Source organism: Melanostigma gelatinosum (genome assembly GCF_949748355.1).
Source record: "Melanostigma gelatinosum genome assembly, chromosome: 12".
Classification (NCBI taxonomy): Eukaryota; Metazoa; Chordata; class Actinopteri; order Perciformes; family Zoarcidae; genus Melanostigma; species Melanostigma gelatinosum.
The window spans coordinates 14,459,881-14,486,451 of record NC_136645.1 but is presented as its reverse complement, the minus strand read 5'-3'; the positions used below and the strand labels follow the sequence as shown (position 1 = coordinate 14,486,451).

General features: G+C 41.1%; 2 protein-coding genes across 3 annotated transcripts; both read right to left on the bottom strand.

Moving 5' to 3' along the window:
• Positions 1-1,614: 1,614 nt before the first annotated feature.
• Positions 1,615-3,966, bottom strand: LOC306786173 (uncharacterized protein). Of its 2 annotated transcripts, XM_079280861.1 has the most exons (6): positions 3,811-3,966; positions 3,535-3,612; positions 2,829-3,104; positions 2,588-2,686; positions 2,188-2,347; positions 1,615-1,798 (listed from the first exon to the last, which is right to left on the bottom strand). In XM_079280861.1, exons 3-5 carry the CDS (start codon positions 3,087-3,089, stop codon positions 2,201-2,203), a joined length of 507 nt encoding a protein of 168 aa, XP_079136987.1. In that variant the 5' UTR covers positions 3,090-3,104; positions 3,535-3,612; positions 3,811-3,966; the 3' UTR covers positions 1,615-1,798; positions 2,188-2,200. The 2 variants fall into 2 exon arrangements, with proteins under 2 accessions (XP_079136987.1, XP_079136986.1); XM_079280860.1 differs by lacking the exon at positions 3,811-3,966 and having other exon boundaries at positions 3,535-3,657.
• Positions 3,967-5,892: 1,926 nt separating this feature from the next.
• lrrc1 (leucine rich repeat containing 1) lies at positions 5,893-25,946 on the bottom strand. The gene is made up of 14 exons (XM_079280711.1): positions 25,396-25,946; positions 19,033-19,150; positions 17,897-17,975; positions 16,107-16,196; positions 13,665-13,721; positions 13,420-13,483; positions 12,654-12,728; positions 12,207-12,351; positions 11,900-12,018; positions 11,136-11,219; positions 9,265-9,380; positions 8,705-8,877; positions 7,496-7,632; positions 5,893-7,345 (listed from the first exon to the last, which is right to left on the bottom strand). Exons 1-14 carry the CDS (start codon positions 25,552-25,554, stop codon positions 7,187-7,189), a joined length of 1,575 nt encoding a protein of 524 aa, XP_079136837.1. The 5' UTR covers positions 25,555-25,946; the 3' UTR covers positions 5,893-7,186.
• Between the last annotated feature and the right edge of the window lie 625 nt (positions 25,947-26,571).

Sequence of the window (26,571 nt, the reverse complement as noted above, 5' to 3'; positions counted from 1 at the left end):
TTTGTGGTTGAAAGAATTCTTTAAATGCATCAGAATATATGTACCAGAAGCTACTGATCATACCAGATCAAGAAAGGCTGTGGGTCCATCTAAAACAGGGGTGTCAAACTCATTTTCACTCTGGGGCCACATCAGCATCACGGTCGCCCTCAAAGGGCCGGTTGTAAATGTAAGACGGTGTAAATGTAACTACGGTACTCCTAACATAGTTAGTTTAGTTTCCCGGGATATCTGTGACTTCCACAACACGTACTTCCAGTTGTGTGATTTCTCCTCCGCCATTGTTTCCTGTTGCTGGTGCAAAATGCATTCTGGGATATTTGGCTGTCCCAAGTACAGACAAGTCACCTCCGATGCATCCCGGGTAAAATGGGCAGAGCGAGCCACATCCGGGCATTAGGGCCGTGCTTGGCTCGATGTGAACTTTGAATTGGAACAGTACTTGGGCTGAGACTGATGACGTTTCAGTACAGAGAAGTACGCATGTTGAGAAACTTGTTGGAAATCCTCTTTATGGGCTGTTGCATCTCCTGTCCACCTGTTGTGATAGTTTTAATGTCGGCACACAGACAACATGCCATCTCATCACTTTTCACATCTAACTTTAAATTTTTGTAAAAAAAAAAAAAAAAATAAAATAAAAAAAAAATTTCTCTGGCGGATTCGCGGGCCACATAAAATGACGTGGCGGGCCGGATCCAGCCCGCGGGCCGTATGTTTGACACCCCTGATCTAAAACCACCGAGTATGTTAAGCTGAGCAAGAGGATGTTTGTCTGTCTGTTTGTTTGTTTTCTTACAAATTCAACGTACAACTTACCGGTACACTGTTAGAGCTTCTTCTAAAGTTGCATCGTGTTGCTTTAAGTTATCGAGTTGTCAAAACGTATGTGACTCTGACACATTTACAACACTAAAACGACATTAAACTGTCATCATTTACAATCAATAAATTGAATCAAAATGTCTTATGAATAAATATGGAATAAACATTTTAGCAAGTATTTTACATGGTTCAATTCTTTTACAAAACCAATGGTCCCATCCCAGTTATATGACTGTAATGCAAATCCGTGCTCGTCCTCAGATGGATCCACGAAGGCCTCTTAAGACAAAGACTGTATCACGATATGAGCAGGACCAGCCAGTAATTGACTCTGGATGGAATCTCGCACACTGGATGTGCTTTTCAACAAGTTGTGTCCCCAGATTATTATCACCCAGCTCTCCAATCATCACTGGAGAGCATCACTGATGAAACAAGTCCTAGTCATGTCAGTGTTTATGTGGCCAACAGCCAACGTACAGTAGGTGGACACAACAAACAGGAACACTTGTGCAAAATGACGCAATCCAGCCCGACACCACAGCAAATTACGACCTCAAAATATCTGTCAAACTATCACCTTTCTGACAAAACAGAAACTAATCACAGTGCGTGTGTTTGCGGGGCTCTTTCACTGAATTGCTGTACACTCTGCAGGTGTTCATGTCGGCATGGGTTTGTTTGTTCTACAGCTCAAGGAAAAGACAAACCTCTTGGAACAATATTTGTGCACTTTATTGAGAAAGTGAACAATGAACACTCAACTGTTGTGACTGTGAGAATGTAAAAGTGTAAAATAATACAAGGCGGACATTGACAATCAAAATGGCTGTTTTCTTTCTCTTTTCAGGAAACAGAGCATGCAATTTCAAAATTCTGAATTTTGTTCATACAGAAGGTGTGTTCAGTCTTAATCAGGACTCTGCAGGACGCACACTTCCTGTGGACTCTGTTCAGCCATGGAGCGTTTGATCTTGGTGAAGACAATAAAAAGTTTGAGGGCGTCACATTGTCATTGGCGGAGACACTATTTAGCACAACGGTGTGAAGTAGAGGTAGCCAGCAGTGTCCATAGTTAAATTGACTCTATATATTATTATGAATTAATTTGGACATTAGAGAGCAGTCTGTTCATGCTTAACAGTCTCTGTTCTATAGTTGCACAGGCAAAACTCTGTGGTTTTAGTAATACAAATAAAGGGCATTCTTGCAAATGGATTTAATATTACCAAATACTATTAGCAGCAATTGATTCATGAAGACAAAAAGCATAAAAGGTTGTTTTACACAAATCCACCACAGTAGCATGAAGGAAAAAGAAAAGAGCTGGGTAATAACAGTCTGTGTCCTTCATGTATGTACCTCTACGCTGTGGTCAAGGTGGGTAGAAAGCGCCGTCGAAACAGTGTACGTGTCTGTCAGGAATGTCAGACTCATGTAGCGCCTCTCTGCCGGGGATCTGTGTCTGGAGCTCCACATCTTCATCTGAGGTAGAGGGATGAGTGAGGATGATCCGCGGGATCTGTCAGATGATTGCCACAGAAGGGAACAGGATTGGGAAGGAAAATAAGTACGTTTTCATGTAATACAATGTCCTTACATGCTGAAATGTCATATAAATCATGTCATGAAAATCTCTAATGTTTATCTTTGCAGGATTCTTAGATTTTGGAGGTCTCGGGGATTGCTAAAATGAATTGATTTCGGTGTAAAATGATATCGTATAGGTGGTATATGCTACTGAGGGATGAAATCTGCTTACTGTCATAGTGTGCTTCCCCCCTTGAAGTGAATCATTTCTCATCAAGACCTGCACCCTCATCTTAAACAAGGTCCTGTTCAACTGGCTCCCCAAATCAGACTGAAACGCCAAAAGACAAAGTGTAAAAGAAAGACTTATTTTGAGGGCGTAATCCACATATGGCTTGAGGCACATCGTAAAACAATAGTGACATTTGAAAAATGTTATTCCATTTGTGCTGTGATTTGAGTAAACCACCCACAATGCCATTGCCGTTGCAGACAACTGCCTCAATCTCCTTGGACAAACAGTCTTCTGTGCTCTCCATCTTGGGCTGCGTGTCCCTCTGGCCGCCGCCGTCCTGCCTGCACGGCTGTCGCTGCGTCACTTCCCGAGGATCCTGAGGCTCATCTGGGTCACACGCCTCTCGGGGTAGCAGCTTGTCTCGGAGTACTTTCATCTTGATGCAGCTCCCAGCATTCCTGAGGGCGCTGACTGCCTCATGGTGGGTCGCCGCCTGCATATTGAGGCCATTGACCTGGAAGCACCGTGGTCACATTACACTTTCAGGGGTCAGGAGTCAGAGATGCGGGGCTAAGTCACACTCTTGGTTGTCTGAAAATAGCATGTCGATTGACACTACAGACTCTAAATCGGCTAACCTACCAAAGTGTGACTCTAAAGATTGATTTAGCATTTTGATTCACTCGTTTTCAATTTGGCTGCTGCCTCACATTGGCTTTATTAGTGAGGGGAGTCCCAGCAGAGTGTCCTCTGCTGGTCTTATGATGCCCTCCATTGGTCACAAGAGGAACATCAGCAGGAAGTAGGTTTCATAATGACATTCTTGCAGCCAATATAAAGTGTAGTGATTTCCATTCAGTTGACAACATTTTTCACACTGGGTTGAATATGTAACAGACGGTGAACAGGAGATTATGAACAGAGAAAAATGACTCCCAGCCTACCTCCAGCAATCTATCTCCAACATGGACCCCTGCCTTTTCTGATGCCCCCCCTCTATTTACTCTGGAAATATAAATGCCCTGAAAGGAAATAGACATGTTAGCCTGAGGGACACGTGTAATAACATTGTGCTCAAAGCACTCCCTGTTGGTAAATTAGAATGTGTACTTGTTGGAGTTCAGTTGCTCAAGGCTGCTGCTTCTCATTATCTTCAACAAAACAGGCAAAACATGTTGCAAGGGATTGAGCCCTGCCGGCTCTTCTGCACCAGCACTTACCTCATCATGGTCATTGTAAGGCAGAGAGCCCCTCCCACCTGCAATGCTGATTCCCAAACTACCACTCTGGCCAGACACTTTGATCTGTAACTAATACAAATATATTTAAAACTTAAGCCCGAGTGGAGCAACACAAACAAAAAAAATTTGATTTGCAATAATTATACTTTGTCACAATCAATCAATTTCCAGCAGCATCTCGTGCAACCTCACAGAGAATGATTAGACATTAAAGAAAGAGACGGCGTTCAGTTACTCTTAATGGCACATGGGAGAGGAATGATTCCTGAGGAGGGGTCCGCTCTGTCACCCGAGGCTTCAGATGCCCGGTTGTGGGGGAGATCTTTACGTTGGTGGCAGGGTCTCCAAGGAGACCGGTCCACACGTTAAGAGCTCTGTGACGCTGTAACTTCCTCCCCTCTTTGTTTTCACCTGTCTGATGGCGAAACCGTCGCGGTGAGGCATCGCTCTCCGGCAGCTGGCCTGCACCATCCTGGTGATTAGAAATAGTTCAACGCTTTTGTCCTCGTCAGTCTGCGAGATACATCCGTGGAGGCTGATATTTAAATTCACTCACAAGCCATGAGCAAAATGACAGACTGATAAAAGGATGAAACAAGTAGTTAAACAAGCATCTTCTCAGAAAGGGTTTCTTTGACATGTAATAATGATTCATCTAGATTAAGTGGGAAATCTGCAGCATAATTACAGTTGATGAACATCTGCAGTGGAAGACGTGGCTGATAAAAAAATGTGCATCCTCACATCAAGAGAAATCAAGATAAACAACATGAACTGTGTAAGATGCCTAAACTTGAAAACAGACCTCCTCGGGTTGCTCAATTTCCTCTGCTTCCTTCCCTGCGCTGGTCATGTCAGCGTTTATGTGGCCACACACACTGTCGCCGGCCGGGAACAGTTGCGGTCTTGCCTGCTGACACTCTTTGTTTGCCAACCAGCTGAAGCCTGGAATGGCCACGTTTTGGCTGCTGGTCCTGAGGGACGGGTTAATATGAGGCTTTCTACACTTCTGGAGATGGTCAGAAGACACCAGCCGATGCTGAAAGTTTCATTTTTAAGTAAAATCTTGGGGGAAATAAGTAGTGACAGTGATGGATCAGTGGGGAAGAAGGTTGATGAAACCATGTCCCTCATCTTGAATGCATGGTCGTTTGTCAAGGCAGGACTTAACCTAAGAGCAGCACAATGCCAATCCTTGGAGGAATATCATGCTTTCCAGTGGAACAGCTAATAATCAATGTAGTTAAGCCACATTAATAAAATCCTGTTCTACTATTCATAATTCATGCTTATGTTGTGCACTAGGGGGCACCAAAACAGTGATTACTGCAAAGTGTAATTGCTCTTCGCTCACTGGTGCAATGGTTTTATAAAGCGAGAGAAAATTTGTTTTCTGATGCATCTTGAGCAGAAGGCAAAGAAAGAGAGTGACGGTTGATGCCATGCTTGAAATGCATTGTCGTCTCACTGAAGAAGCCTCCACTTGAGAATAGTGGGAGTCCATCTTAAGCTTCACTACATTTCTTATTACAAACAGTTCTGCACCTGAAACTGAACACCAGTAACACCAGTAACCAAGACTTTCCAGTGAATTACCAGGTTTTGTTTTTTATGTTTTTGACGCAACAGGTAATTCACTGGGAAAATAGTACTCATCTTCACGCGATTAATCAAAAATGGACAATGAGATACAAATAAAGGTGCACTTGCCGTGAACATTAAAATATACATATATACACACAACAATTCTCTATTAAAGCATGCCAGCGTCAATACAACATGCAGCATGTGCAGGGTGAACAAGTCAAATATGGCACATGCTGGCAGAGCATTACAGAAACATGCACTGCTGGGCAGACAAAATGGAGGGGTCAGGAAGTGGAATAGCTGGTTCGTTGCCTCAAAGAAAGTCAGTTTAAGATTGAATATATCATTTTTAGATATGGATAATTAGAAAGGCCACACCAAAAGCATCTGTTGTTTTAAGTTCAACTCTCTGAGGTTGAGTCTCTCTCTCTAAACTCAATCAAATTAAAAGGAATGAGAAACATGTTGTTTCGTGTTGCACTCTTTTTATTGATCAGTGGTTAAAAGGTCATTCAGATCTCAAGGCGCAGTGCCTATTTGAGATCCGTTTTGTGCAGTTTGATCAGAAAATAATTAAAAACATGAAAACCAACACTTGGACCAATTTCTGTGGTCCACTTTTTGCGATCAATTTAAAAACAAAAATAATGCAAATTATCATGTACCATTTAAAAGAATTTAAGAAACGCTGAGAAGTGCATTAAAGTGGAACTTCTAACAACTGCAGTTTTAAAGGATGCCGTCCTTGTGGTACGAACCTCATTCTGACCAAACCTCCGATGATTACTCTATACAGTACTCTAAAGAAAACTGATTTATTTAAAATATACAACTGTTTTTGGCATCTATTTGAAAAACATTGCAGAACAGTAAAGCACAGCACGTATAAATAAGACGACATTGTTACTTCTGCACAATTACGTTGCAGATGAGTAATTAAAGGTTGATGTGCAGTACTTAAATACAAACTTAATGAACCAAATCAATTTATTGTCCCAAAATAGGTCTTGATGTTTTATCGATGAAAAAAAAAAAAAGTATTCAAGGCCATCCACTCACCCAATAACAATGATATGGATTGAATAAGACATCAGTGACTGTGTTTTGTTCATTTCTTTGATTTTTTTTTTTTTTTTCCTTGAAGACAAAAGTACCAAGTTCAAAAAAGAAGAAAAATAAGTTGAAAAATCTTCAACTGATTAAGAAATTTGCTATACATTGTATTTACATCCGAGCTGCCAAAAAGTATAAAAGTATCAATATTCACAAGAGACTATACAATAATCCTTAATCAGTAGGTCCAAAAACTCCTGCTTTTATGTTTGCCCAAAATGTAAAAAGTATTCAACCAGTGTTTTGGAAAATAGATATAGAACAAATATATAATACATTAACGAGGTTTTGAACATATTATAAAAGACTTATAATTGTGCAACTACCTAATGTACGTTTTTAAAATAAAGAGCCATTTAAAAAAAAAAAAAAAGTAATAAATCTTTAAAATATCTTCTTAAAAAAGGAGCATCTCTGTGCAGATTATTACTGCGGACGTTAATTAAAACGAGGAAGGCACAGCGGCCGTGGTAGGCCGTGGTAGACCGAGTCAAACGCGTTTCATACAGGACTGGAGATGGAGTACGGTTACAGGCGTCCCAGGGTGTAATCAGAGCAGGGGTAGGCAACACCGGGTTTGTAGGTAAAAGAAAAGAAGGGGCTGCGGGGTTGTGCGGGACGACACAGCAGGTAAAGAACATTCCTGAGGTAAAGGTCACACAGATGTGGTCACTCTGTCTGCAGCGTTATTGACCTCGTTTTTGTTGGAGTCCAGGCCTTTGGCAGCGTTCAGGTCGTTGCGGAGGTTCTCGGCCGCTTTCTTCATCGTCTTCAGCTCGCCGGGGTGAGGCGTGGCCCGTCGAAGTAGTGTTCCCTGTGTGACGGAAAGAGATTCAAATGAGTGGTCCGTCTTTGACTTTGGTGATCCTCTGACATTTCCTCTAGCACCACCAGCAGGTTAACATCAGAGTGAAATACCACGATTGTAACTGTGAGATCTGCCCCGCGAGCTTGCTGGTCTCACCTTTTCGTCATCCTCGTCCTCCTCCTCATCATCATCAAGAAAGTGAATTGCGCTGATCCTGTTCACGGCTTTGTTGTCCCAACTGTCATCTGTCACCAGACTATCCAGGGCTCCACAGCGGGCCAGATTATCAGAGCCTGGTTTTTAAAAAGAGACAACACAAGTTGCGTTACTGGAATGCATGCTCTCGTCTAAATGCTCAGATAGAATTGAAGAGTGCGATCTGAAGCGGATGTGTGAGCGCATTAAAATCAATATGGTTGTTGTGATTGCTTCTCTGCAAACTGTCAACTCACGAAATGAAATCTGTCACATAACCCAGCGCTCGTAAGAGAGAGCCTGAAACTGCCCGATCACAGTTTCAAATCCCGGCTTAGTGATAGGCTTACAGCAACACAATCTTCCCTGCCCCCAACTTCAGCTTCAGCCTCGGTCATCTGACCTCCACCAGTCGTACGTCTCCATCTCTACCACGAGAGGAGACGGCACGTCACAAGAATGACTGACTATGTTAAAAGAGATTTATTGAATACTTTAATTTTTGAGGGAGAAACAATGCACAATACAGGGTCAAGCAAGGTGCAAACACTTTTCAGTGAATCCTGACAGATTCAGGCACAAGTCTGTGGATGACAGCAAAGGAAAAGAATTACAATAAACCGTTGAATCGGGCAGAGATAGAGCTAGCCCTCAGCGGCGTCTACCCAGTGGGCGAGCTTTTAACGGCAATGGGCCAGCCTCTGCTAAGCCTCTTTAGATGTCCAATCCACCGCATTTCTGAAAAACATAACCAAGGAGGGCCTCAAGGGACAGGAGAGGCACTGATCTGTCATCGGCTGTTATCCCTTACAGGACCCCATAATCGACAGATACTGCAGGGAAGGATCAGAGGGCGCAGCACACACTGTGCTTCCCCGAGCAGATGATCATGTGATCATGTCATCAAAACCGCGGGGCACTAAATACTCTGAGAAGATGCAAGAACTGATGAATATTCCTCAAGATATCACGGTGTTGGCACCAAGTCATTTCACTCGATAGGAAGCCTGACACTTAGGGAGGATAGGACACTGATCTTCAAACAAATAGTGCATATGCAAAGAAACATGTCCAGATACAGTCCCTGCTTCTGATAATACCGATGATCCATGAAGGGTATTCAGAACCTCTGAGGATTATTTTAGGATTCGGCTCGATGAAAAACAGTACCTTTGTTGTCTGGTTCACATGGTTGTTGTGGCAGCAGCACACAGGTGAGCACCTTCTCCCCTGAGCTGGGATCCTGGTCAGTCTGAAAGCTGAGGAGAGGCTGCGACTGGTTTTCCGACAGCCATAAGGCCTTCAGTGGTAGCGTGGTGAGTGATATCGGCAAGTGGGTGAGCCTGAAAGCAGACCGGACGTAAATCACTAACTTCGAAAAGCAAAAGGTAACTACAGGTTCGCAGCTGTTTTGACAACGTGGAGGAGGGGGAAACCCTCCAGACACAACATGTGTGTGTGTGTGACTAATGCAGCAGACATCGCTGCAGCTCACTCTGAAGACAAAACCGGTAGTAGCGGAGACACAAAGCCAAAACAACCTTGAGACGGTTAGTAATAATGGTCAAAACATCCAGATAATCTTTGGGCATCAGAGTAGAAAACATGTATTTCATCAAGTATTAATTAAGTACAATTAAATCACATTTCAGTATTTGTTTTTTTATCATTACCATTTAATCCCAAAGTCTACAAATCACTTGAAAACATGGACGTGTTGCTGAACGCACCTATTTCCAGAGAGGTCTAGCACATGCAGTTCTGTGGATTGCGACAGCTCTGACGGTATCTTCGTCAGCCTGTTCTCTCGTACACAGAAGACATTCAGACCGCTGCAGCCCCCGATCTAGATAACAGAAGAGATCACTTGATTAGGCTGCATGTCAGACAGTGTGCAGGTGTCCTGTGGGACATGAAAACGTATATAAGAAGACACACGTGTAGGATTCGAGTGTACTTTTTTCCCCTTGCGAGTATAAAATGCAATATAAATGCACGTGTTAATAAATCGGTCTTTTTTTAAACACAGCCAGGACAATAAAAACCAGAGTAAATCTGCAGTCAGCATTTGTGCACTTTGTCCCAGAATTGGTGATTTCAATGGCAGACCAGTGAAATGTCAATGGATTGGGGCAGAGGGACCTAAAATAGCCAGCCAAGGCAGAGATACAAGTATTGTTTAAGAGATCCATCATGTTAAAATCGACACAAGTTAATATGATAGGTGCTTATTTCTACGCTAGTTTAGCCTTCCACTGTGGCTTAAATTAGGACTAAGATTTATCTGAATAATCACCAGTGGATAACATACATTGTGCAGCAGGTACTATAAAAGTATAAAACTTAAATTAATAACAATAAACTAGCAGTAAACAAAGCATCAGGTAGAAACTATTCTAAAACAAATCAAACACCGTATTAAGTCTGCTTCCATGTAAGCACGGACAAAATTCAGCAGGGAAAAAGCGTTATGAGCGACTAATAAACAATCAATGGAATCCATAAAACTGGGCCAATGGTCAAGTAGCTCGGAAATGCACAAATCAATACTTGGTTCATGGCTACGCTGCGACTGTCAGCAATGGCATGCAACGCTGGTTTGAGAAAAAGGTGACGCCATCGATTCATTATCTAGGCCGACTGTTGTTTTTCTCCAAACACTGCAGTCTTTGCGTCGTAAAGACACGGGGGCATTGTACGACGTCTGAAGAAGCCTTTCAGATGAAGCTTTAAAGCAGGCGGACCTTCACTTAAACAGACAAGAGGTTTCGAAAAAAAATGTCACATACACACACAATGGACACACTCAGACAGAGCTGAGCAAACCAGAGGACTGAGCAGTGAACGTGAAATGAGAGAGCTTGACAAGTAGGAGCATTGTTGAGCCAAACGTGAATGAACTTTTGACATTTTGAGCCAATGAAAATCGAAACAGTTGTATTAAACAGTATACCTCAACAGCGTTGCATCGCTGTACTCAAAACCGATTATATTTGGTGGAAAAAGCCACGAATTGCAGACGTGCAGTTCCAATCCAAACTGCGACGCCTATCGACTTAAAAGTAACAGCAGCGACTGTTTAGACCTGAAGATGTAAAACATGTCCATGAGTGATATCCACAAGCCAACAGTCACAGATTCGGCCATTTTTGACACGCACAATAACATGTGTTATTGTTATAAAGCAACATAAACATGTATGCATGCCTTTCAACTGTAACTAAACAGTGCTTATAAGCAGATTATAATGCAATATAAGTATGTTTATAGTGCATTATAGACATGGGCTTGCAGAAAGATGTCAGTGAGTGACCAGCAATTAAGTATTATGATACTTGACAATATTATAAACCACCATTATTAATAGTTACATTTACTTATAGTTTATAACTATGATGATACATTGCTTTAAGCAGATCATAACCCATTCTAAGTATGTTTATAATGCATTATGGACATGGATGTCATAGAAAGTGCTACCTGTATTTTTTACCTTTAACTTTTTACCCGTTGAGAAGAAGATGCTGCGTCTCCTCTCCAGGGGTTTATCCTCAAATTAAATGTGAAATAAATGATGTCGGTTGACATATGAAAAGCTTACCTCCTTAGGTAATGCCGATAGCTGGTTTCTGTCACAGTTGAAGTTGGAAAGTCGCTTTAATTTCCCAATACTCCTCGGCAAACTCTGTAATAAATCAATCAGAAAAACAGTGTTATAAAACATTGAGTTTTTACACTGGAAGCGCCGTCTCTTCACATTATGTTTAGAACAACTTAATAAATCGTTTGTCTGATTTGTCAATGTATCCGAGGGACAACGTAGAAAACCAAATCATCCATGTGTCACCAGTGCAGTGCAGCGCTCTCGTGCACGGAGACAAAAGGAGATGTGTTGCATACACAGTTGGTTCATTTATCAACACACAAAACAGAAACACACTGGTAAGAGCGGCCATGTGTGCATCGCCTGAATCTCAATCTCCATTTCACTCTGTGAGAACAACTCGATGTCTTCCTGTCACATCCCAGATGTTTTACATGTCTGTGTTTAATCGTGAGGCCGTGCGAATGTTTTCAATCAGCTCACAATCACAGCACAGCATAAAGGGCTATACCTATTGAATGATACTCAATGGTGCATCTTTAGCAATTTCATGTCATTTGTAATGAGGATGAAACTTTCATACTTCCATGACACCAAAACCGTGATACGATGTGCTGCTGCTTTCATATTAACTGTGTTAATGCAACATCTACATAGAAACAGCTCATGAAAATGAACTGTATTTACATGTATGTACTAATGTCATGGTGTTTTCTTTACATTTTAAAAGACTAGGGTGTAATAAAGTTGCAAACACAAACCTGTATCTGGTTCTCAGTGAGCACAAGTTCAGTAAGGCTTTCACAGTTACCAATGCTCTCTGGAAGATAGGTTAGCCTATTCTGATCCGCTTTCAATATAGAAAGTTTCCGTAGTTTTCCTGCAGAGAAAGAAAAATACACATTAATCAAAATCAAGCTTACTCAGACACTGATTAGCAGACTGATGAAGCGGTTTCTGTGATATTGAGGGAAATGGATCAGAGAAGATAGTCAAAACATACAAGAGACAAGCACTCAAGCTGGTGTAATCATGCTAATTAGGAGCTGGGCAGATTATCATGCTCACCAATGCTTTCTGGCAGAGCGTCAATTAGGTTCTGAGACACCAGCAGGTCAACGAGCGACACCAGGCCACCTAACTCCTCTGGAAGTCGCTCTATTTTGTTTTCTGATACATCCAGACACAACAGGCTTCTCATACTGCCCATCTCCTGGAATGCAGAGCAGAGACTTGCGGTAAGCAAAGTTACAATGACATGGCAACAAATACAGTCGAGGAAAGCAGAGCACAATCAATGTTGTCTGTGGATTTACAACACCTAATCTCAGGACTTGGGCCACGACATAGGACATAATGTGACCACTCTGATAAGAGACAAAGTCAGATGTGACTGTCGGATCAAATTCAAATGAATCACTGCACTACATTTACATTCAGAGCACACAATCGTACATTTAAGGTGATATGAAACGGTGGTACTCAATAACAGATTCTGAAAAATGTTTATCTTACTGAGGGGATTTCAGCCAACTGGTTTCCATCCAGCCACAAGTCCTTCAAGCTGACAAGCCCGCCTATTGACTCTGGCTATGAGGGAAGAAGAAATGTAGGGATTGAAAGAGTGAGAGCCAGGAAAATTTGAAGCAAAAGAGACAAAGCAGAAAAATACAATACGCTCCCATAAAATTCTATCTGTACTTATTTCCCCCCCAACAGTTTGAGGCTACACTGCTTTCTTCAAGAGGGTAATATATCATGAATGCTATTAATTTGTCAAAGCCAATTCAAAGATTGAAATGTATGGTATGTGACATGAATAATTTATAGAGCATTTGTATGTTTTAAACATGCCTCTGTGTCAACAGAGTGCCGAAAAATAAATAAGATTTGAGAAGTGTACTGAATATCAATTATCAAAACTGAAAGCAGAAAGAATTTAAATGAACATCCAACAGTGAAAATAATGGAGTTCAATGTACACATAAGTTGTAAATAAAAAAACAACACAAAGAGGCTTCACTTGGCAGCTTGACTTTGCTTCATCTGTCAGTAAATCATTTAACACATAAGAACACAACTAAAAACCAAAGCTCAAAGCAGATGGCCATCCTCCCATCGGGGCGATAAGAAGCAAAAGCCGTTCTCGAGGGATGCTAATCTACTTGGACGTGACAAGAAGAAGGAAATGGGAAGAGTTTATTTCGGCTCGTTCCGTGTGCCATGTGGCATCCTCCTGAGTAAACAAGTTCCCCAGCATCCAGACACCAGACCAACTTACCAAACTGTACAGCTCATTATTTCCTAGGTCGAGCTCTTCAAGTCTGTGAAGCATAGAAAGTGACCTGCGGATGACACGTGCCAACGGAGGTTCAAATGCCAATACGGTCAAAATAAACATGCAGAGGCCGGCTGCATGTTCTAAAACGTAATAAGCTCGGTTAACAACGTGTGAATGAAAACACACAGCCTCTCTTACAGCAAAATATAAACCCACATAGACAGTGCAGTTGGTTGAATACGTACTCTGGTAGGAATGTCAGCAGATTTTCTCTGAGTTCTAGTGATGCCAAATTGGAAAGGCTGCAATGACGACATGAAAAAAGAGGAATGATCATACATCTCTGAAAATCCTGTGAAATGCATAAATATACATACACACACACACATATATATACATGATGCTCTGCGTGTTTCTAGATAAACTATACGTTTTTAATGAAGGCTAAAAATGATTGTAAAATGTCTCCTATGCAGATATCTGAGAACAGGAAGTATTTTGGAGGTGTGTCAGTCTTATCAGGGCTGTACAATTGCGGGAGCATAAACAACCAGTACTTTAAATGTCTAAATGGATATCATAGAACAAAGTCCAGGGTTACATTCTTGCAGAGCTGCTTATGCGTGCCTCAGTACTGTAAATGTACCCAATTAATGGAGGATTTTATGACAACAAACTAGTACAGTACAAGTCCATCTTGTTGATCAGATCCCAGACTAAATAATTCAGCCTGTGTGTGTTATTAGAGATGGACTGAGGAGTCAAAATAAAGCCTTTCCATTCAGTTTGTGAGCAAATAAATGTTTGACTGTGCCAAAGGGATTAGCATTATCTGGTAGGTGTGTCTGAACTGGTTCTTACAGGCTGGCCCTCAAATGAGACAACAGGAAATACAACAGCTACTTTTTGCTCAATCGAGTGTTGTTTATTCGCTGAGCCACAGATTAAAAAACAGACGGAAGAAATGATGAAAACAGAGACCTAACTGCATCTTAGTTGTTTGTGAAAGCTTTTCTTTCTGGACAGAAAACATCCTCGTCTCAGAGGATAAAAGACTGATATCACCCCTTGAACGTTAACCACTTCTAACAACCCACAGCATGTTTTTCATGGCCGTCTTCCTTGACAGAGAGCAGGCCTTAAGTCACCGCGTTATGCAAGATAGATATGGGACATATGTGGGGCACATGCCGTACCAGGAGGAAAAGGGTGCGAGGAGATCTCTGTGACTCAAGCTGCCTTTGTTGTAGGAAAATTGTATATTTCATTAAGGTAGCCCGAAGAGACCGTTTGCAAAATCAGTCATATACACTAACAATATGAGAGGTAGCCGTTAAAGCAAAACTAGCTAGTCTACAAAACGATTTGTGATAGAAGCTAAATCTTTTTGGGAGAACATTGAAATACATTCTGTTCATGAAAAACAGTGTGTTGCTAGGCCGCACAAGAGGTCTATTGAAGACATTTCCAACACAACATTCAGTTCACAGCAAGCACACATTTTGACTTTGGTTTTATTGTTTTTTTTGGCTTGGTATAACATTTTGTAGAATATCTACAACATGACGAACACATAACACGGCTACACTTGTTGTAGCCGTGTTTTAGCCTATGCATCATCCCTTAGCTAGAGGTTACGCAGTAATCCTTCATTTATGGCACAAAGGCAGCCAAGACCAAACTCTGTTTAGTTTAGCGCCAACTGTTTCAGCAGTTATCTTGTGGTTAAAATATGCCCCCTAGAGCACTGCCAATTATTATGTTAGATATCCTACTGGACAACATCAGCACAAGTTTCACTGTATCCACATCAGAAGAAAAGTGCCTTGAAAGAGCATGTCTTTATTGACATCTATTTTTGTAATTCTGTCTTAAAAACACATAAAATGACCACAGTGTTATGCGTTTACAAAAACAAGCGTCTGACTTTCTCAGCAGTTACATACTAGTAGGTTTTAAAATCAGTCAAATGTCCGGATATTATCAAGATTATAACCAAAGGTGCACGTCAAGAGAGTAATTGCATCCCTTTAAATCCCTCCCGAAAGGGTTCAAAATTAAAATCCGTTTCGCTTGAACTCCAAACTTCTACTAAAAACATCCCTTGTGGCAATTTGATGTAAAAGCACATAGTTCTGTTATTAAATCCAATTACAAACCGAACTGAAGAAGAAGGGAGACCTCATAGGAATAAGAATGTTGGCCAGACGTGCCTTTTTACTGCAGCAGATTATATGCCATCTCACAACCAGGCGTGAGATGACCCTGACTGATGAGAGTGTGAAGAGTTGGGATCATTTTAGCAACGCAGTGAGATTTTAGAATAAATTCTTATGATCAGGAGAAAGGGAGACAAAAGAAATGCAGGCACCTGTAAAGCTCAAGATCACTTGGTGCTCAGTGGCTTGGTTGAGCAGACGTCTGCTTTTCAAACAACTGAAATTGTTTTTTCAGTATTTATGAAATGTAATTCATTTACAGGTAAAATGAATGATAATCCGAGTAGAACCGTTAAGGAGAAAGCAAAGTGGAAGACTAGAAAATGCAGCAAGAGAGAGACGGGTGGGATGTCATCATTACATTGAATGCACCTCAGGCTGCTGTGAAACTGTGTGGACATGTTTAATCGGCAAAGGCTAGATGTCAATATGTCAACGTGAGTACGAAGGAACGGTGCATTTACTTACTTCCCGATGTTTTCTGGTAGAACTTGCAATGAAATATCATTGATGGAAAGGCATGTTAGATTCCGTAGCTCTGGAAAGCTTTCGGGTAACCTGGAAAAAATAAAAAGAGAGAGGCCACATGGTGAGATGCAGGTGGAAAAGGAGTGCACGGAGTCTAATTGGATGCCCATGTTGGTTTGTTTCTACAGACACACTGTTCGTTAAGCAATGTTCAGCAAGAGTTCAGCATAATTCAACCCTAAACTCTTGATAAGTTGATTTAGTTTATCTGTGCTAGTTGCTATTCTTTAGCTTCTGATCTGCCCTTCTCTGTTCTCCTACATTAAATCAAATGTTTTAACTTGTTTATGCGCATCAGGGGTAGCATTGTATAATATCACAAAGGGAGTCTGAATATTCCTGTTCTACTCCAGGATGCTGGGCTGTGATTACACGGGACAATATTTTGAATACTGCTGGACATTTTTCATAAATGGTTTAATTACCCCAAATATGTAGGAGCCCGAATTTAATTTCCTAAATGGACTCAAGACCAACAACTTGCATACTTTATTTTGTTGAGTTTTGGTTTTAAAACCCATTATCCTCATTAATATTGCAGGTCGGGCAGATGGGACTACTTATATGCTAGTTGTGGTCAGACTACGATCAATAGCAACAAAAAGTAAATAATGCTTCTCCCCTTTCGGTGGCAGCCGTAAGATCACTTGTTATTGTCTTTGAGAATCCTACATAAACGTGGGCTGGTGAAACAAAAAAGGCTACTTCTGCTTTAATATCTTCAAGAATGAATGTAAACCAAAAGTCCTCTTGAACCACAGTAATTAAAGCATTGAAATCAGACAGGTATTGCATATTTCTTCAGCAAACTATCAACAACTTCTGCACAACTCAAATTCAAACTGGAACCTGTCATCACTCCTTTAATACAGACAACTAAATTCAGTTATTCATATCATCTGATGCTGTTTTTAATTATGATGAGTTGAGAAACACACAAAATGCTTCTTCTTTTATTTTCATTTGAATGTGAATATACTTTTGAAATTTGAATAATTCAGATTTGGTCTTTAATATTTCTTTCAACAATGTGACGTCCCATCTCTGCGAACCCTGAGTGGGAACTACCTTCACTATCAAACCGTTTAAATAGGAACATTTAATATAATAATATATATATATATATATATATAATATATAATATAAATCGGAAAATTAGGCTACTACTGTGTGTGTGTGTGTGTGTACTTTAAAAGTATTGAACACCAATGACTCTGTAATACTATTCATTGCTGCCTCCTAAACTATATACTGCAGAACAATGTGGTTTTGCCCCTGCTGAGGTGCAAATTAGATTTATTCTCCCACACACAATGAAAAGCAGATTATGCAAAATCTGCAATCTGTCGAGGAGAGTGTGTGAATGTTCATAACAGCAGGGGATCTCTAAACACACACACACACACACACACACACACAAACATAGTGCAGACAATGGAAACAGAAATTCCTCTGCACAAGAAAGTTTTTTTTCATTACTTTTTACAGATGTACTCTTTGCTTTTTTAATTAAAACATTCTTTTATCTGGATAAATGTGCCTAATAATTTAGTGAAAGATCACAAAGCATTAAGTATCTAAATCAATATGAAACGTGAGGGTTTAGCAATGTTACGACCATTGACAGCTGAATATTTCAGAAGAGAGCACTGTTCAAGTATTAGATATGACTGATGGGCAATTTGTTTTCCTTCTTGAAAATTTAAAAACAACATAATCTGGAGATTTACCTTGTTAATGGATTTCCACTGAAATCTGCCACTTGGAGGGTTTTGCAGTATGAAATACTCTCTGGAATTTCCATAATATCTGAATAAAAGAAAAAAAGACACTGGTTATAATACTTCTTAATCAACAATAATCATAAGATACAATCAGCAGTAGTTGAATAATACAAGATAATATATTAACAAACAATAGTGAAGATATTATTGCAGAAAATGATATTTAGTAGTAAATCCAATTTTATTTATTTATTTTTCAGGGACAATGCACACCAATTAACAGTTACACTGTAAGTGAGCCAGAGAGGCTAATTTCCATCTGCTCCATATGTTTCAAGGCAGCCTGAAATAACAAAATCTCAAATTGAAACAGAGTTAAAATTCATAGAGAAACGGACAGCAACATATGGACAAAACCGAAACACAGCAAAAGAAAAGTGTACGACATTAAAGCAGAGCAGCATGTATCACGCAGAACAGCACATGTAACACTGAAGCACTTAACATACACATCAACCAAACGGAAAATAGCAACACTGACCAAGACAAATGCACATATTGGCAAAACAAGCAGGCAGGACAGACAGTACATCAACGCTGGCACACCTGATTGGCAACAAGCCATTTCTTTAAGTGATACTTGAATGTTTGGTACGTGTTTTAAATGTGAAATAAAACCGATGAGTCGTGTGTTATGTTAACCATGTCTCACTCTACACACTCCCACTTAACTAGGACTAAATACAAACAACAGTGTGTGTGTTAAATGTCAAGTTTGTATTTCCTTTTAACTTCTGAATATGTGTTTTTGTTGCTCTCCAGCCTGTGAACTGTGAACTGCCGGCTCTGTTGCATCTAACAGAATATCCGCGTCTACACAACCGACTTGGGAACTTGAGGCTTCATGAAAACCAAACTGTATCTTCATGCACGTTTGTTGGATCGGCTTCACCAAGGAGGAGTAAATCTGTCAATGCGATTCAGTCGCTGAACTTAGTGACGTCTTGCTCATTTTGTAATATTCTCGCAGATGTGAAGAAAATACCCAGAAACACAGGAAATGTACTATGTAACAAAGTGGGATGTGCAATAATATTCTACTATAGTTTGTGCTGCATTGGTACATCAGTGTTTTTATTTACCATTTCTAGAGACGTCCAGTTCTACCAGCTGCATGAAGTTGGCTATTTCTGGTGGAAGTCTCTGGATCTCGTTGTCACTCAGGCCAAGCTTTCTTAGTTTCACCAGCTGGAAAAATGGCTGAAAATTGAAACAAAACACACATTCAGTAAAAAGCTTAAACGGGTTTTACATTTCAACACTGGTGCCTCCTGGACTGATTAAAGAGTGAGGCTTTTGTTACGCAACAATAGCTGGCAAAGATTGCTCACCTGTTAGACCAACATCATCTTAGAAAACTGTGAACAGCGAGTCACGGTTATTTCTGGGATCGCTCCTTTGAATGATACTAGTTCGTACTAAATAATTGAATTCAACAGAAACACAATCCCAGATCATTTGTGTTGGGGTGATCGTTACCTGTGTTAAGTTAAGGATGAGACAGTAAATCAGTCCGATTTTGAATGGCAGAAGCACACGTTGTTAGTATTTTCAGACATGATGATGACATTCTGACATGCCGCAGTAGGAAAAGCACAGTTGTAAATAAAAATCCAAAAAAGATGGCTGAATGCGTTTTAGCTGCTTCTGTTTCAGGGTCCTGGTATTGTGCATGCTGCCTAACCGTCATGGCTTACCGGGACACTTGAATAGAACAGAGCCTATGTTAAGGTTAGTACAAACCTGTGCTTTGGTTGTGATGCGTCAACTTAACTTGAAATGTATTTGGCTATGATAACTGACTATACACTGACACAGTGCCTGTAGAGGACCAGCGGATTTGAATGGTACATGAAGCAAGACAAAGTCTCCAGGTTCAAGGCCATCCTCTAGTCAAAAAGAGGTTTAGCATGAGAACATGAGTGCAATGATGGAGGCCATGCCGTCTTTTATTTCCACTCTTCTTTCAAACATTTGCTCGGTTTGTATGAACTTTAATAATAGTAAACTTGTCCAATGGCTAAACGCCTCCCGTTTCACTGATGTTCACTGCTATTTTTGAGGAATTACAATTAACAGTTAAAGTGTCCTTGTGAGGTATTTCGATTTTTGTTCAGCAGGCTTCAACAGATTTGTTCTTTTTGTCTCCAAAGTTAAAAGTCTCTTTCTTCTCTACTGTGCTTTTCTGACACGGTCAGACTGAATGCCGGGCCTCAGGTCATCATATACAACTCGTAAAATATAGTTTGAAGAGGTCAAGGTTACAGGTTGCTACTAGTAAGTAAAAAGATCCATCTTTGTTGTCAACTTATGGGAAAGAAAGATCCGGTCGGCCCACTTACTTTAAAGCAATTATACAACAAACACATACTTGACGCCGCAGAACAAGAGCGGGCAGAAACTTGCCTGTGCGTTGGTGTAGCAGGGAGCTAACAATACTGCTTCAGGTTCCCTGAATGTTTTGGCATGAACAGAAAAAGCAGACTCACGAATTCTCCCTCTGGCCTTTGTATTTTTCCTACTATTGCAAGTGGCAGTCGGCCATGACGGGTCATCCATTAATGAAGTTGCTAAATACCTACATTTCTCTTTTATTCAATCATTTAAATTGATTGCTAAACAAGCTCTACTCTTTTGATCTGTGTGTTGCAAACAAATATGTTCGCCGAGAATCTGGCTCGATAAACAACTTTGTTCTTCTTCTTGTGCACAAGCCTGTTGCACTTGTTGCACAAGAAATTCAGAAGTGCAACACAACGGATGTGCATTCCAAGCAGACACGATGATTAAGTTTCAGGTCTCTCCTTTTCTATAACTTGGCTATACTCTTGTATTCCGTCACTATTGGATTCCATTGCAACCAACAAGAATTCAAGCTTCAACAGCTTTTTCCAACCACCTGTTTGTCAAAATGTCTAGCATTTCTGAAAATAAGAACTCGTGATCAGGCTACTCATTATTCATAGACCATATCTCATTTTAATAATGTGTGCACAATAAATAAGGCCCAAGAGTCCAAAAGTCAAACTCCACCCTGTTACAAGATGTGCTTGATTCCAAGGTCTTAAGACAGTTCAAACTGTCTCTAATCCATCGTTTCATCGAGTAAACAAGCGTGTACTCTTACAAGTAATGACTCGTAAGAGACTTGAGGGCTTTTGCATCCTAACCACCTTAATCTCACTTTCACATTTCACTTACTTACGAAATCATAATGTGGGTGCAGTCGCTCTCCCATTCTCAAGTGCACAGCTCAAAGATTTGTCTCTTGATGTTATCAAGGGAGTTTGGGCTCGTATATACAGACTTAGTTATTTCCAGAGAACTAACATGAACTGTGGCATATCAGGAAAATTCAGTTTGGCGTGTTTACCGATCTCAGACTTCCTACTTGAACTCTATCCCACACCTTTATGACACAGACATCATAGCAGAGGCATACACGGGTAGGCCTACTCTGAATCCCTTCTGCCTTTGTTTAGCCGTTGTCCCAATCTAATCCTCTGGATAACAATTAAGACAATCAGAGGAGTAACAAAGAGCAATACATAATTGATTCCCCATTGTCAGTCTTGTAGCAAATGTGCATTACAGCAACTGCCAACCGGTTCTTCCTGTTGGTGTCATTCAGCGCCACGCCCCAACCAATCACTCATGTGTGACACCCAACAACCAAAACAGGCTTCAGTCAGGAACACATTAACCATTCACTTAACTCCAGAGCCAACATTTGACTCTTCAGCTTCCCCGTCAGCACTGTTCGATAGAGAACGAGTACGAGCCTGAAGGTGGGAAGTCAGTGCTTGTGCCTCAACATACTCGAAGTACATAAAGATGTGTTTGTAGTTTAGTAACAAACTCCTTCCATATTCTTAGAAACTTAGACAATCTGCATTAAACGTGTTTTTGCAAGGCCACAGCCCTGCAGCCATAAAGACTGCAGTAAAAGGCCTGAGTGTTGAATTCTTCTACGGTTGCATGTGGGTTACATGGTCATATGTACACAGTATTATATATCGCACAGCATCAGCCAGAGTTAAAACTGTCCGACCCACATGTCACAAACTCAACAACTGCACTACATTCGTGAGCCTGATGATGTTTGGAGATCACATAAGAGTGAGTCAGTTCAACAACCGTCTTCCTGCTGTGGGATTCACACCACCACTTTATTTACCACGTCATTCATGTCATAAAACCTGCAGCTTCCGGTCTCAGCGTGGCTTCTTCTCTCCATCGCTCTGCGTGTCGTTATTGAAAAGGCCAAAAAAGGTCCCCATAAAACTACTAAAATATTTAGTATGCTTTCATAGAATATTCAGAAACCAGCAAACATTCACAGTTGAGTATCTAGAACAAATTGAGTTTTTTTTCTTTGCTTTTAAAAAAGGCTTAAAGAATTGATTCGCAAAAGCGTCGCCAAATGATTGTCTGTCGATTGACAAATCGATTAACTGACTAATTGTTTTAAATACAGAATGAACGCAATTTGAGATTTTTCTGAGTTATATCTGGTTATTTTATGCTCGTCAGGTTGGAAAATAGAAAAGTTCTAGAGCTTCAAATTAAGTCTGAATCTGCACAATTAATCATCTTAAAAAAATTCAGACAAGTGAAAACTTCCCATCAAAATGTGCCACAGCCTGACGAGATGTATTTATATTGCTCGTTTTATGCGACCGGCAGTCCAAACCCGCAATATGTTCAGTTTACGATCATATATGACAGAGAAAAGCATCACGTCTTCACATTAAAGAAGCTGCAGCCAGAGAATATTTGGCTTTTTCTCTTGAGAAATGAATGAAACGATTAACTGACTTTAAAATCGTCGCTGATTAATTTTCTCTCAATTGACGAATCAATTCATCAACTAATTGTTGCACTTCTTCATAATAGTCATGCAGAAGTGTGTACAATGCAGATGTATTCAAAGCTCTTTGACACATCCACCCACACGTCTGTCTTACAGCGTCACTGGACCGCAGCAGCAGAAACACTTCTTCTGCAGTTAGTTTTATTTGTGCAGTGAACTAACGACTACAGTTTACAAACTAGAAGGATGGTGTGTATATATCTTGAGGGACAGTTGCTTAAGGGAAACTTTGAATAAACAAGGAGACACAAGTTACCGTTTGTGAATTTGGTCAACTGCCTCAGCACAAAGAACACATAAAAACAATCAAAGAGACAAAACAAATAGGGCCCATCCTTTACACATGACTGTGCTTCGTGTCTCCATGATTTGGTCAGCAGATTGTTCTTTGTAAAACTACTGAAACTAGCTCAAGTTCAACTTGCCTCATCTTGTCAACGTAAAGACTTTTGCACTTTCGTCGCACCGATAACGCCGCCTCGTGCGTGTCTTTATCTGCCTGCTGGTTGCAACGACCGACTTGAAATATTTCACTGTGTCTCAGTTACATCACTGCCACTACAATAATAGGAGGTCAGTGTTTATTCATTCAGCCACCTCGGAGGCAGTGTTGATGGGGCCACACAGCGAGCACTGAGCTGGACTGATACAAAAGGTTTATCCAGTTGGACGTTTCTTGGGTTCACCCAGCGAGCATTGATGACATTAGTTACATGCCAAAGAGCACAATAAACATTTTCTCTTGTCGCCACCCCTCTGCCCGCAAAACATGCTTCGAATATCTCTGAACTGAGCACAGAGACGCCTTTACTGTCACGCAGTCGTGTGTGTGTGTTGTCACGATGAGAGTGCACCTGCTCATCATATCCTTAAGGGCACCGGGCCGATAAGAGGGCTTACTTAAAACAGACCCCAGTTTGTCAGGTGCGCTGTCTGTCATGTGTGATCGTTTATGGTTTTTATTGGTCTGTACTTTACAATTCAGGTCGATTCATTATCACTTCATTAGTGATAGCGAAAGCATTTGCCAAGAATGTTTTCATTAATCAAGTTGCATGAGTGAGGCAACAACAAAACACATAATGCTGTCTTTGTTTCCGGTCAGAATACCTGTTCCTGTGCTTTTCTCCGCTGGACAAAGTGAGCAGTGTGACACGGCCATGGGAGGTTGCTCACATTATCTCTGTTCCATCACATTTCTATGCATGCCAAGCCCACAAAATATTCTTTCAGCCCTCTTTTCTTTCCTCTATGGGTCCTATGACTCATTTTGTTGATATTTCACGCTTTAAAATAAAGCGAAATCTCAAGGTGCTTCACCATAAAATTACCCTATTTTCTATTTAGGTGAAAAACTAATTATTAATGCTACTTAACTATTCGGAAAGTTGGTGAGCTAACCAGCAGTTTTATGTATGGATACGGTTGACAGGCTTTAAACTGAAGACAGTTGTGAATCAAAGAACGACATGTCAGAGGCACAAAATCGTCCTTTAATCCGAGCTTCACATCGACCCACCACGACTCCAGTTATACGAGGTCTCATGCCTTATTCCCTAATCTGTCCACTTGTCTCAAGCAGCTGTAGTCCCAATACATTACCAAATGGACTCTCTGCTGTTGAAGGTTACATTGAGAACACCATTTTCTCAGGCGTGAAAATATCTCCGGAGCAGAACTGAGAGCGCCTTCTACAATAAAACCGGTTTGGCCGCAAAAGTTAAAGGGAAAGTGTTACAAAACCACAAATGTCGTCCTTTCATTCTGCAGCTTCAAGCTATACATGTGAGAAAGGCACCACAGGTCAGCCTCTGGGATCTTCAGTCACAAGCCCCTGTATGTGCCGGCTATAGTTGGCGTCTAAGATTAACGAAGTCTGTTCTTTCTGATCTAGTTGGCCTGTAAATGATTGTATCAAAATATATGTATGTAACCTTACTAAATAAAAGTGCAATTACTGTGTAAATGTATGTTGAAAATCCAATAAATACATTTCGAGAAAAAAAGAAAAGGAAATCATATCCACACAACGAACGCTACTTATCTTATCACTCACCTCTTCATGGAACAAATACTGCTCTAGGGTTCCATTACTCATAACGCTTACCGTAAATATGTATCACTGAGTCATAAAGTCACTGATTTAAGATTGCATCAACATTGTTAAAGTTCCTGAACGTTCCCTGCACGCAGCCGTGACAGAAAGCATCGCAGATTGTTTATTTTTGGGACATATCAGACACAATGTCAGGGTTTTGCGGTGTAGGCTGTGAACGCTTTAGACACCTGGGTGTCAACGAAAAAACGCAGACTGTGGCATGTGCGTTTAGTTAACCTGCGGTGGGAGGTGTGTAGCTCAGGGGGGATTTCCACCTACACCGGGTACATGCCTTGCTGATCGTGCGTAATTATTGTCCCCAGGTCCTCCCACGGGACCCCTGAGCAGCTCTGCGTCGGAACCACTTAAACTGGAGGGACGCATTTCATGTTACCAAAAACAATAAATCAGACTCTGAACCTGCCATTGAAACCAGTGAGCGGAAGCTAGGGTTGTTGTTTTTTTCTTGCTTACCTTGGGCAAGTCTCGGAGTTGGTTGGCATCCAGCAACAGCTCCTCCAAACTTCGTCCGTAGCGATAAATCTCATCGGGCACATACAGCAGGGAGCAGTGGCGTTTGTCGATCACCTCCACATGACGGTTGCACCGCCACAGGGGTATACAGTTAAACATCACTGGGGAGGTGGGGAGAAACCTCGCACCCGTGCGGTAAACAAACAGGCAGGACTAGAGATGCAACAGATTGCTGTGTCGGGACGGTCCTGGACTCGATATAAACACACGTCAAACACAAGTGTGGCGAAACTCACGGACGAGCGAACACCGAAACTCCAACACCGAGCTACCGTTCGTTAGGTCGCGAGGAACATGGGAATTATTCTCCGTCGATGTCTCACTTTGGTTACTTTGTAGCAGGCACCTGTATGTGTGTCGCCGCTCGGTTCCTCGTCTCACGTCGACCTCACGTCGCTTTTAAACCCCCCCCTCTCTTCGACGTTTACAACACGGGCTACATCTCCGTGTGGAAGAGGGTATAGCGTTCTCGTTTTTCCGTCTCGTCCCGGAGTTAATTTCCTCTCCCGTCCAGTTTCTGACCCGGAACATTCACTCCCTCATTCCAATCCTACGTCATCATCCGGGCTGTTCCTCCCTCCGGTCCTCCGGTCCCTCCTCTCGGTAGTAGTCCATCCCGCACAGGGCCGCCATGATGGGGCGTAGATCCCCAACCACAGCCCGTGGGGGTTGTTTTAATTATGAGTATAAAAACTCTAGACCTCAAGTGTTTCATCATATTTAGAATAAGGCTGTAGTACAATTTACTTTAAAACTGCATTTAAAATATAATCCAGCGGCATGTTTAATTAAAACGACCTATCATATTGTGGGCAATGTTATTATGTAGACTGCTGCAGAAGTGACATTGCTGAGTCAGTTCATCTCTACTTCATGACTACTGTCAAACAAGCTATTGTTAAACCATTCTCCATTGATGCCACTTTTGCCATAGTGGCCATTTATAAGCAAAAGTTACATTTTCTGCCTTAAAGTATAAGCAACAATACCCAGTGACTGAATGTAAGTGTATTTAATTAAAACAGGCCACTGTAATTCAGAACAATTTGACGGTATGTTTTCCATTTTGTGCTTTCTTGCTCCAGCTCACTTAATTCCAGGAACTTTTATTTAACT